The following is a 13,018-nucleotide window of genomic DNA, read 5'->3' as shown; positions in this document are numbered from 1 at the left end:
TTTAGTTTTTTGCCCAGAAAGTAACTGTGTTCTCAGTTGACCAATGAGGCGGTAAAATTGTTCAATATTTGCTCAACATCAGTGTGTTTGGGGAGGGGGAGGGTAGTGACAGTGATAGAGCTTTTCCTCTTTAATAGCGACTTGTTTAGTTCAAAAGTACACACAACCATTTGCCCTTTGGAACTGTAGGTGTTTGTTCAGAGCAGAAGAGCCCTTTTATATCAGTTCAGAAGGAGGATCGTACACGTTCTTCCAAGCAGAACATAATGCCAAAGAGAGCAGGTATCCCTCAACTCAATATTCATGAGCCAAGAGAGGGCCCCACGGTGCTGGTCTGGGACTGGTGATCCACCTCGTGACATCAGCCGGCCGGAGAGGCCACTGCTCAGAAAGCTTCTGTCGTATCACCCAGATTTCCACTTGCCGGTCGAACATTTACTTGCCATCTGGTATGTCCAGGCTTGAACTCACCATCTTCCTCCTTTCTTTGCATCAAATATCACTGGCAGCATCCTTTTTCCTTCTGCTCAGTCTTCAAACCATGTGGTCACCTCCAGATGTTCCACTTTATCTCTTGCATCTCCTACCTCATTAACACCTGAGGAGTCTTCATTGTGCACGTGGTTTTGCTTGGCCTTTGATATTATAGCCCTGGTCCTGCCACTTAGAAGCGAATTTCTTTACATCTCAGATTCCTCACCTGTAAAATGGGCATAATGCCTACCTTACAGGGTAGTTGTAAGAACCAAATAGAACATCAAATGTATCTAGAATGCAGTAAGCACCAACTAGTGGCTGTAGGTGCTCCTGTTATTAAGTAAGAATATTTGATCTTCAGTAGCCATTCCTTCCTTCTGGTTACCACCTAGTCTGAAGTCTTGGTACCCTTCTGATACTGATCTCCTGTTTTTTTTTTTTAAAAACAACTTTTATTGTGGTATGGTTCCTATACAGTAAACTACACATATTTCAGATGTACACTTTGATGAATTTTGATAGATGTCTACACCCATGAAACTACTGCCACACTCACTATAGTTAACATTTCCAGCACTCCCCAAGAGCTGCAATTTCAAAATCCCAATTTATCCCTTCCCACTCCCTTTAATCCCTGGTAACTGTAAGTTTGTTCTCTATGTCTGTGACTCTGTTTCTGTTTTGTAGATAAGTTCATTCATGTGCTTTTTTTTTAGATTCTACATATAAGTGATATCATACAATATTTTTCTTTCTCTTTCTGGCTTCACTTTGAATGACATTCTCCAGGTCCATCTATTTGCTGCAAATGGCATTATTTTTTTATGGCTGCATAGTATTCTGCTGTATAAATATACCACATCTTCTTTATCCAGTCATCTGTCGATGGACATTGGTGTTGTTTCCATGTCTTGGCTAGTGTAAATAGTGGTGCTGTGAATATTGGGGTGCATGTGTCTTTTTGAATTCTATTTTCCTCCAGATATATGCCTAGGAGTGGGATTAATGCATCATATGGTAGGACTATTCCTAGTCTTTGAGGAATCTCCATACTGTTTTCCACAGTGGCTGCACCAAACCACATTCCCACCAGCAGTGAAGGAGCATTCCCTTTTCTCCACACCCTCTTCAGCATTTGTCATTTGTGAACTTTTGAATGATGGCCATTCTGACCGGTGTGAGGTGATACCTCATCGTAGTTTTGATTTGCATTTCTCTAACAAGTGTTGATACTGAGCATCTTTTCATGTGCTTGTCGGCCATCTGGTTGTCTTCTCCAGTCGGTTTTGCCAGACGTTGGCAGTGTTCTTAATCACTTGCTTCCAGTTTCCTGCCTCCCCATCTGACTCCGGGTTCAGCTGCCTCGGCCTGTGCTCCCTGCAGGTGCCTCCTCATGATCTGTCTGCATTCACCCCACGGCCCCAGCCCCATTCAGACTGTTATGTGTATATTGCATCCAGAGTGATCCTTTTAAAACAGAATGTGGTCATGTCTCTCTCTCTCTCTCTCTCTGTCTCACACACACACACACACACACCACACACACACACACACACACACACACACTGTTCATGGGTCTGAGTATAAAATGCCAAAATTCTCACCACGATGTTCATGTCCTGTTTGGTCCAAGCCTGGACCCCTCTCCCCACCCTCACCTTGTACCACTCTCGCCCTTTGCTGCCTCCTCACTGGCCACAGGGCCCACCTAACATGCTGCTTCCTCCCCAGACTGCACATGCTCTTTCCTCTGCCCGTGATGTTCTGCCCACTCCGTCCTTTACTCACTCTTGTCTCTCAGCAGAAGCATTATTTCAGGAAAGCCTTCTCTGTCTCAGTTATGTCTTTCTGTGACCTCCTAGAACCACCGCCCTGGCCTTCAGTGCATTCAGCTCAGTTTCAATTTTACATATATCCAGGCGGGTATTTCACAGACACATTTTTCCCTAATTAGGCAGTCAGCTCCAAGAATACAGTTCTTGGCCACCATTGGTGGTTTTCGTAGCTCGGATCTGTGCATGGGAACACAAGGGTTGGTTTAAAATATACTCCCTGAATGAATGAACAGCACTTGCCTTCCTCTCTTCAGCCTAAATCCCCATGCCTCTAGATCATTGGGTTAATATCCTAGCCCTGTATCACCATGCCCCTTTTGTGCAATGCTCAGCCTCTGCCCTCGATGTCCTCTCACCTGGAATGTCCACTTGGCTTCCTTGTGTCCAACCAAATCCAGCCTTCAAAGTTCAGCTCCAGTGTCCCCTCTGCAGAGCTTCTGAAAACCATGTTGGTAAAGGGGGTGAGAAGGGATAAATTGGGAGTTGGAAGTTTGCCCTTTTCAGGGAGTGATGGAAATGTTATGTGGTGACGGTTTCCTCGGTGTATCTGTCTATCAAAATTCATCAAATTGTACATCTGAAATATGTGCAGTTTTCTCTACAGAAATTATACAACAATAAAGTTATTTTAAAAAACAATTTATAAAAACCACATTGGTCTTCATAGCTTTAGCATCCTTCTCTGTGCAAGTTTCGATCTCAGCACCTCATTTCAAAATTACTTATTTAATGAACAGAGAATATGAATCCAAGTTAACTACTGTGGCAAAGTCTAAATTGTTCCTTTTGCTTCTGGTTTGTTAATATGAATCGACATTTTTAAAGCATATTGTATTACACAGGCACAAAACTTGGCCAGCCCAAGTGCTGGTTAAAATGAAAGTTGAAAGGAAGTTGAAAATTTCATTAAAAAATTCAGCTCTATAGAGGGGAATTAAATGATTGGAATTTGAATAAATTCTGGCTTTTAGTGAATTACTCTTTCCTTTGCAATGTTGAGAATTAATTTGTGGAGATTAAAATTAATTAATGGTGACTGAGAAAGATGTATTAAAAAACTTGTTTGCCTTGGCCGAACAAGAAGGCATTTTCAAAGCAGATACATGACAAAGTATAGATTTGCTCTATACATAATGTTCTGTTGAATAATTGGAGTTTATTCCTCCCACACCTGATAAAAATAACATTTTGGCATTGCAGACCCCATGCCATTATTTTTCTATCCATTTTAAGTTTGTTCTCATAAGACTGTAAAGTGTAGGATGTGTGTGTGTGTGTGTTTCACCTGACCAGCGAACTGTCTGCTTGCTTTCACTGTAATTTGCCTGCCTCTAATTTATAAGTCCTTTTTTCTGGACGGTGGGGAGGGTGGTTGGGGGAGGTAGTTTTATTTATTTACTTGCTTATACTTAGAGGAGGTACCAGGGCTTGAACCCAGGACCTCATGCATGCTTAGCATGCGCTCTACCCCCTGAGCTACACCCTCCCCTCATAAAAGTCCTTTTGAAAGGAAGAAGATGGGTCTTTATCTGTGTCAGAGGGATTGACAGCCGAAGAGCCCCGGTCCCTCTTGCAGAGACACGCACGGAATTCTCATGTCACTTGACTCTCAATGTGAAATAAGACACAGTTTTCCTTTTTCTGTTTCAGTTATCTCAGGGATCTCCAGAACCAATTGACCCCAGCTTTTTCACAGCAGATTACCATTTATTGCATCATTCATCAAGGGAACACAGCCTGTCCCCAAATAACTCAACAGGTAATGGTCTTCAACACAGGAATCTGGCTTTCATGAAGAAACAGATTGGTATTTTTCTTTCTCTTTCTGGCTTACTTCACTTAGAATGACATTCTCTAGGGACATCCATGTTGCTGCAAATGGCATTATGTTTTTTTATGGCTGAGTAGTGTTTCATTGTACATAACACAGGGAAATACATTCAAGATCTTGTAGTAGCTTACAGTGAAAAAGAATATGAAAAGGAATAATATATGTATATTCATGTATGACTGAAGAATTGTGCTGCACACCAGAAACTGACACAACATTGTAAACTGACTATAACTCAATTAAAAAAAAAGAAAGAAAAAGACCAGTTTGGAACAAAAGCTATCCTCAAAAGATTATCTTCAAATTAAAATAAAAATAGATCTTATATTTATTATCTATGATGGTAGTTGAGAGGGACATGCAGTAGGAATCTGGCAATTCCCTGAGATTTACTTTACCTACTTGGGACAGCTTCCATGATCATTAATTAATACCAGAAGCAAACAGAATCCATGTGGTTAAATTGTATTTCCTTTTATTTCTTCTTATCTGATGATGGGAAATCAAATGCCCAAAAGCATCCGGGGAGATAAATAGCAGAAAGGGAAGAGTTTGAATAAAACAGAAAATTTGAAACATACCTGAAAAATCACATCAAACCTATTTAATTTTTTTTCTTTTTTGGCGAAATTTCACATAGGGAGGCAATGTAACTTAGGGATTAAAGGTGCACACTCAGTCACTGAGTAGCTGACCTTGAGGAAACCATTTGACCTCGCTGAACCCCAGTTTCCTTGCCTGTAATGTGGGGATAAAAATGTTACGTGCATTTTAGGATTATTGCAAGGATCAGTGTAAATACATAACAAACGCTTAGCAAGTATGCCTACGGGCTGAGCATAGTGTAACTCTCCTAATTTCGTGTGACTCTCAAAAGAAATCTTCAGGCTACTCTGAGGCTGTAGAATTCCTGCATAATTTTTGAATCCCTGTAAACTACAGTTAGGTCCCTCAGTGGGGCAGAAACAGATGTGAACCTTTTAGGGTTAAATGAAAACCTGCCATTTCCTCATCCAAGAACATCGCTCATTGCTGGTGTGCTTTTGTTGGTGCCTACCTTAGGCAGATCATTTCATATAATAATTATCAGACTTTCCCCAAGACTTGGATTCCTGGGATAAATCTAACCTGGGCAGGCAGAATTTCATTTAAAATAGCCCCTGAGAAATGTATAAGATCAGATAAACTGTTGTCTAAATTCATTTGCTTTCATATATTTCTTAATTGGAGTATCATTGATTTGAAATATTGTGTTAGTTTCAGGTGTACATCAAAGTGATTCAGATATATATATATTATATATTCCTTTTCAGATTCTTTTCCTTTTATAGGTTTACAAGATATTGACTATAGTTACCAATGTTGTATGGTAATTCCTTGTTGTTTATTTTATATACAGTTGTGTTTATCTGTTAATCCCATATTCCTAATTTATCCCTCCCCCCAGCCTTTCCCCTTTGGTAAACATAAGTTTGTTTTCTGTGTCTGTGAGGCTATTCCTCTTTTGTAAATATTTGTATAATTTTTTAGATTCCACATATAAGTGATTTCATACAACATTCGTCTTTCTCTGACTGACTTCACCTAATATAATGTGGCATATATACACAATGGAATACTACTCAGCCATAAAAAGATTTTAAAATAATGCCATTTGTAGCATCATCGATGGAACTAGAGATTGTCATAATAAGTGAAGTAAGTCAGAGAGAGAAAGACAAATACCACATGACATCAAATGTATGTGGAATCTAAAAAGAAAATAAGACAGCTGAACTTATTTACAAAACAGAAACAGACTCAGAATGGAAAAAGTCACTTGCTTTTAAAAGTATCTCTCAGGGCAGGTCAGTCAGTCACAGGCCACACTTCTGACAGCAGCAGATCCGTTGAGGGAAGAGCTCTGGTTGAAATCTCTCAGTGGTCAGAGAGGGACCTGACGGGTGTTTCCAGAAGCTGGACACATCACCGCAGAGCAGACTGGGTGTGTCCCTTGTCACAGCAGGCTGGGCAGAAGGGAAGACAGCAGAACCATGCAGCACTTTGGGCTTTAAGCCAGGCTTAAATAGCACACTGCCAGGATTCACATCCTTACGCCTCCCCTCAGCCTTCAACCCGTTCTCTTCTCTCTCCTGAGTGTGAGGGGAGCTCCTGGCCTCTACGTGTTGATTGGTTAGAGTGGAATATGGTCAACACTGCTTTGGGTGGCACCAGAGTAGGTTAAGCACTGGCATATCATACTCAGACTAAACAGGAAAAGAAATCTTGTCCTCTAGCTTTAAATGTATTTTATTTCCCTCCTGGCAGCCAAAGGAAGGGGTCAGATCTTTGTTGTGGTTCACTGGCTATTACTTCCTCCACTAAGAATTTATCCTTGCTAGTACATTTCCACTGTTTTTGTCTTGTGGATGAGGGAGAGTTTCTTAATCTTTTCTTTGCCTTTCAGTTAGTTTGTGTTTAGAGTCACTCCTTTCCTGTTCATAAGACACACACACATGCCCACACACACACAAGTTAATTGGCCAGTTTATCTGACGCCTTTAAATCTTGAGTATTATTTTTTGATGGCCACCCCAACAGTGGAAAGCTATTAAAGGAAAAGAAACAAAGCATCTGAGTATTCAAAGCCAAGATAATTTGGAATGTGTTTCTAAGTACTCATCTTCATCATTAAGAAATTGACCATTTTCACTGCCTGCTTATAATTGCCAATAAAATCCAACTAAAAAAAATGAACTAAGTGCCAGACTTGCAATAATTTGTCTATTTCAGGTCTACCCACCAGCTTTGATCTGGAGGAGGCCATCACGTATGAACAGATGCAGGTGAGGTTTCTGCAGCGCCTCTGACTGATTCTATTTTGTTGCTTTTAATTCAGTACTAACCTGATTTCTTTTTCCATTTTAGACTGTGATTGAAGAAGTCCTAGAGGAAAGTGGGTATTACAATTTTACTTCTAACAGGTGAGCTCCAGGTTTTGCTTTCAAATATTAAACTTCAGTTTAGAACTTAGAATTCATCCCCACCAACCTTAAGTGAAAACTGGCAGCCAGTGCTGGGCAGGGGACACATGGACAGAATCCCCAGGATGAACATTTCCAGCAACTGCTGGGACTTTCCTGAGAACCCCCTTCTGACCAGCTTGCCACAGGCGGCTGGCTCTTCACACTCGACCCTGTGTTTTCCCACTGCCAGAAGCTGCAAGAAGGAAGCCCAGAGGACCCTGACCACTGAGAGAGTCAGCTCCACATTGGGCGTCAAAATCTGTTACCAAACTCAGGTCCAGCAGCTCGCCGCTCAAAAATTAGTACTTAGGAGTGACAAATGTTGGTAGATAGGACAGTTGCCTTTTATTCGAATGCTGGCAGTCTGGGGCAATGGTGGACTTTGTGTCTACAAAAAACATATCCAAAGAGTCTACTCGATCATCAATGTTCTCAAGGGAAAAAGAAAGTGACCTCAGTTAAATCATTGAGATGGGGGTCAGAGTCATTTCTCTCCCCTCCCCCCCAATATGCAGGCTTGTCGACCTCTTCTGATTTTTCTTAAGATGCCATCTTGTTCACATAGTTTGTTCATAAGATGACTGAAGGGGGGAAAGCTAGGAAAGAGATCTTGTCATCTGTTGATTACTTAGTCTCCAGTTCTACTTCTTTGATCTAGGAAGCAACCAACATGTTAGACAAGTTATTGTGTGATCAAAAGATTTGAAAGGTGCTCTAGGGCTGGGGTTGAGCAGGGCATGGGGGTGCCTGATTTAAGGTTACTGACCAGACAAAGAGACCTCCTGCAAAAAGCTCTTTCCTTCCAAAAGCTGCTTTCACATTAGTCTATTTCATAGGCAATCCCAGAAAACTCTTGTAGGTGTTGAAGAACTCAATGAAGATTTCATTTTCAAGCAAATTGCCATTGTGGCAATTGAACCACAATTGAACTTGATCCCACTGGGAATCTGGGTGCTCCAGGACTGAGGGAGCTGGGATCCTGTTTTCTGATTCCCATCAGCCCTTGTTGGAGGCGTCTTTCCCCAGGTGACATTAGTTTCCTGGCATTTCTGGCCTCTAAGACTGGACAAAGCAGATTCTAGAGGCCAGAGAAATCCTCAGGGAAAGGAATGCAGATTCTGGCAGTTGGAAGTCAGCCCAGCATATTTTGAAGGGGTTTGAATGAGGGGATGTGGGTGCTGCCAGTGTCTACTATAAATGAATTGTCTCTTGACATTGTCGAGGAGCCCACTGGTAACTGAATCATCAGATCGATGGTGAGCCACCACTTACACATCGTGTACATCTAAAGTTGCTTTAGGAGGCCTGTAGATTCTGCTCTCCCAAAGTGGCCTTTTCTGCCTGGAGATACAGCCTTTCTGTACAGCTGATGAAGCTATCTGTTGACCACTATTTAAATTATTCTCAAAGACTTTCCCAGAGGAAGTGGTCTTAAAAACAACCTGTTATGGTCATTATATGGAAATTAGATTCTTTTTTTGGACAATAGTTCAGTCTCCAGCCTTTTTTCCCTTATGTTTCAACAAGTTATTCTTATGAATCACACATAAGATTATTCAACTGCTTGCTCTTTTGATTTGACAGTGTATTTCCAAAATTCTACCTTTGTAAGTTTAGTTCTGCTGTGATTTGTAACTTCAGAGAAATGCAGGCATATTGTTAATAGAAATCACCCTCTCCGTCATCACTCTGCTCCCACCATCCTGGAGGCATTTGGAACGCTCATTTTCTATTCTCGATCTGAATACATTCAGCGTTCCACGGATGGTGTGAATGTCTATGTTCTTGATTTTTGGCAACTTCTTATTTCAAGTGCCCTTGCTTGTGGTGGGGCAAAAATCATACTTAACGCTGTTACATCTGCATTTTCTCAGAGACTCAAGATCATGGGCTATGAGTGTCTTCAAATTTTTGCAGAGAATCAACTAAGTATCAGTTTAAGGAACTTAGGGAGGCTCTTACAAGAGGTCTTATTTTTCCTTTTTAGAAATAATAATTTCAGTCTTTCTTTGAAATGTATGGTTGTGCTTTTGAATTATATTATTACTACGATTTTAAAAAATCAAATACTACTACTACTTTCCAAGACATATTCCTGTATTAAAAGACATTGCAGATTTTCTTATTATGGTAAATAGACAATAAGATGCTTAATAATGAAGGTGAAATTATTTAGTTATATTCAGAATTGTGAATACAATATGAAGAAGTGAATTTACTGATCAATTTAAAGCAAAATATGATGGTTATGACATGAAATTTTCTTAAAATGCTCCAAGTTAAAATGAATAATCCATTTAAAGAGCCACATGGCCGTGACATTCCCTCTTCAGTTTCTAATAGCAATGATAGAACATATCACTGGGAGAGAGTTTTCATGGTTACTAGTAAAAATAACCCCTGGTAGTGCTTAAAGCCATTGTTCACTGGTGTTCCCAATTAATTTCCAAGAAGTAAATCAGGCTCTACATAGACACCTAACACTTCACAAGCTGAAAACACACATAATTCCAAATATGAATCAGATCAGCTGTGACAGTCATGATTTATCCATAGTCAAAGGATCGAGGATGCTAAACTACACAGGACATACAGAAGTATTTATAATTAGTACTTAGAATCAGAAGAGTGTATTTTCCCAAATAGGTTTTGTAAATAGCCAATATCCTCCAAGATGTTAATAGATGCTCCCTGAAAAATAAAGTTCCGTGACCAAATATATTTGGGAAACTCTTGAGTGTATGTTGTTCCATTTTTGTTAACAGGTATTAATATATTAAAGACTTTGAAGTGCACTGTAGGAAAGTAATCTGCTGACCTTGTTCACCCCAGTGATTCTTCATCCTTTACTTGGAACACAAAGTGTCAGTACCTGCTGAGAAATAATGGTTAGAAATAGGAAGCATTGTTTAGCTCCTGCACCAGTATTTATCCACATCTGCTACTGTTCCCATCATCCTCTTAATCATCATTGTCATCATTGCAAAATATTATACAATGATCTTGGTTCATCACCATGGCCAGAGAATTACATGCTAATTCCTGTATAACTCAAGTTTACAATTTAAGACTGTCTGTTCAAACTTAGACACATGTGTACAAAGCATCCAGACAACAGCTAAAGCATTAAGCCAAGATATGGTGCATTTTCAGCTTAGATCGTGAAGTTTATGTGTAGTTAGGGATAGAGAGATGAGATTCTCAAACTAAGTCTCAGGACAAGGGCATTCTCTAGCTATTAGCTGTCTTTATGGAAGTTACTGAGAACTGTTTAAATAATGGTAAGATGGCTTGAGCAGATGTAGGAGAATGTCTCAAGCACAAAATGCTGCACTAGTTAAAGAAAATGGTAGCAGAAACAGAAACAGCAGTGAGGGACCATAGCCAGAATGAGGGCTTTGGGAAGAGGGGGTAGTATGGAGTTGAACTGAAGACAGCTGTGTAAGAAAATGAAACAGGGTTCAAACAAGCTGGGCCAGCCCAAGGAGGGCTCTATTCCTGATCATTTGCAGGCTTGTCTGATTAATTACATCTGTTACACACATAACAGTTCGCTTCCTTACCGGAAGGTTACTGCCTGACATGCCTGAATTGATCAGCGTTGTTTGTGAGAGTAAAAGCATTTTGTAAGTGAAGAGATGACCAGTATATCATCCTCGTATACTTAGTGAGATGCATTAACATTTTATTTTGTGACAATGAAATATGTGTTGAGATTTTTTAAAAAGTACATTGAATCAGCTTGCATTGATTTTCCTTCCAGTTAACTGTTGAACATGTGAAATAGGCATTTAAGATACAGGCTACTTTAGAGAGGTGATTTTTCCACTCTAAATGGTTATTAGGTCCCACTGAGTTTATAGTTTGAGAAAGACAGTATTAGCAGTGAACTTCAGCAAAAGGCAGCTTTCTGACAATCTCCCCATTCTGTCCTGTTTAGAATCACATTTTGATTCCATGTGATTTGCTTGCTTATATACCTGAGCTGCTGCTTTTGAAATTGAATGTGTGAACTAAAACACTTGAGGCTGTAGCTAACTCTTTCTACTTCTGACTCTTCAAGGTATCACTCCTATCCCTGGGGCACCAAGAATCACCCAAACAACAGATGAAAATGCTGCATTTTAAATGGATGTGGTTTTCCCAGTCAAGTTCAAGTTCTGGACATGAGGCACTGCTGCAAGATGCCCAGGGATGGGGAGCTGCTAGAGGAGTGTGGAAGAGAGAAGACCAGCCTGCCTTGGTGCCAGCACGGCCCCTTCCTAGAGGCTTATCCCGGGGGTGCATTAGATGCAGGATGATGGAGCTGTCAGCGTGCTCCTGGGGGAAGGATGCTGCAAAATTCATCTGTGAGAAGGAAACCCACTCCTCGCCGAAATGTTCTCCAAGTTCAAAACAAAACAATACAAAATTTCTCCTATTTTTCAAAGGAATATTTTATATTTTTAGAATTGCTGAATCTATTTATGTAAAGGCATCTAGCCTTCCACGTATAAAAAATAGTTTTAGATAAAATTATAGGACCCAGAACAGTTAATATATTGGGTGATTCACTGAGCCCTCCATTTTTCTGCTCTTAAAAGAAATTCAGACTATATGACTTTGTAGCTTTTTGTTTGCTTTAATGAAACAATTGGTTTTCTCTTAACCACTCGGGTGCTAGTGGTCTTGAACTCTAAGACAGCGTAGACAGTATTTGCAACCTTGCACAGCCTCTGAGAACAATTGTCGGATTTAAGTTGGACCGATAGAAGATACTGACCTATAGTATGTGTATACGTACATACACATGTAAGGGGAGGAGGGAGGTTTCCATTAGGCTAATGCTTTGCTGCTAATGAAACTCATAGTGTTTTTAGAGCACTTTCAAGAGTCACAGTCTATGAAAGAGATGCGGTGTTCTTTATTCTGAGTCCCTCGTAACTAACATTGCCTACATTGGTGTTAAGATTTTGTTGTTTAAGAACTTGAAATGAAAATAAGTTATATAATAAAAATATAAATTTCTTCTTTATTCATTGAGACGTCTCTAGAAAAGAGAAGTTGGAACGCCAAAACAGCGCCCCATTCCTGTGTAGGGACAATTTATGATGAAAATTCTCTAGATTCTTGTTGGGCTAAAATCTCTCTAATTGGCTTCTTATAACAGGTGTAATATCAAGAAATTATTGTGAAATCGGACTACTTCCAGCTATTTTAAGAACATTTTAATTCTATGTAAGTCATCTGAAAGCTGAAATTATGCTTTTTATTTACTTCTCACTAAATTCTATATTTACACTAATGTACGATGATCAAGTAGTATTTTTTTAGTATGATCAAATAGAATTTAGTTCAATATAGTTACAGTGCTTGAAACAGAACATTTTGTATAGGATGGGAAAATCTCAGTGTGAATGCATACTAGTTTTACAATGAGTATGTTCAATACCTAAATAATATATCCAAATTCCCTTGAACTAATGCCTTTGAAAACTGCCAGTGAATCTTTGTCTTTAAGCCAAATTAATAATTACAAATACACTGTAATTTAAACTAACAGATGAGAATATAGAAATGAAAATTTCAGTTTGGGCCTTCAACCAAATACATTCGCGTAAAATGTACATGTGAAATCATAAGGCTGTGATGCTGTTGATTTAAGCCAGCAAAAATTTGGTTTCTGTTCCAGCTTCATTTGAACCTGCAGAGTTATATTTTTATCTCTTTTTCACGTGTGGAATGGCCACGTCTTTATTGTACACAGGCCTAGGATCACACATTTTCATTGTTACAGAAGCCAATGCCAAGGAATAAACCAAGCTTTAGGGTGAAAAGCTTGAACCATCTCAAATGGTATAGAAAAGAATAGTATTCAGAGGTGACACCTT

The 13,018-nt window shown here is 39.7% G+C and overlaps 1 protein-coding gene across 1 annotated transcript in view; it reads left to right on the top strand.

Annotated features, from left to right (window-relative positions):
• Nucleotides 1-11,260, top strand: part of LOC140686675 (serine/threonine-protein kinase Nek10-like) — a 95,002-nt gene extending 83,742 nt beyond the window's left edge. Inside the window, 4 exon segments of the mRNA XM_072940887.1 lie at nucleotides 3,963-4,071; nucleotides 6,916-6,968; nucleotides 7,051-7,106; nucleotides 11,212-11,260. Of these exon segments, the coding sequence (XP_072796988.1) occupies nucleotides 3,963-4,071; nucleotides 6,916-6,968; nucleotides 7,051-7,106; nucleotides 11,212-11,260 (267 nt within the window).
• The last annotated feature ends 1,758 nt before the right edge of the window (nucleotides 11,261-13,018 follow it).

The sequence above is a fragment of the Vicugna pacos genome, chromosome 17, assembly GCF_048564905.1.
Source record: "Vicugna pacos chromosome 17, VicPac4, whole genome shotgun sequence".
Taxonomy (NCBI): domain Eukaryota; kingdom Metazoa; phylum Chordata; class Mammalia; order Artiodactyla; family Camelidae; genus Vicugna; species Vicugna pacos.
Note: the sequence above shows the minus strand (reverse complement) of the source record. Positions and strands in the feature narration are given on the sequence as shown.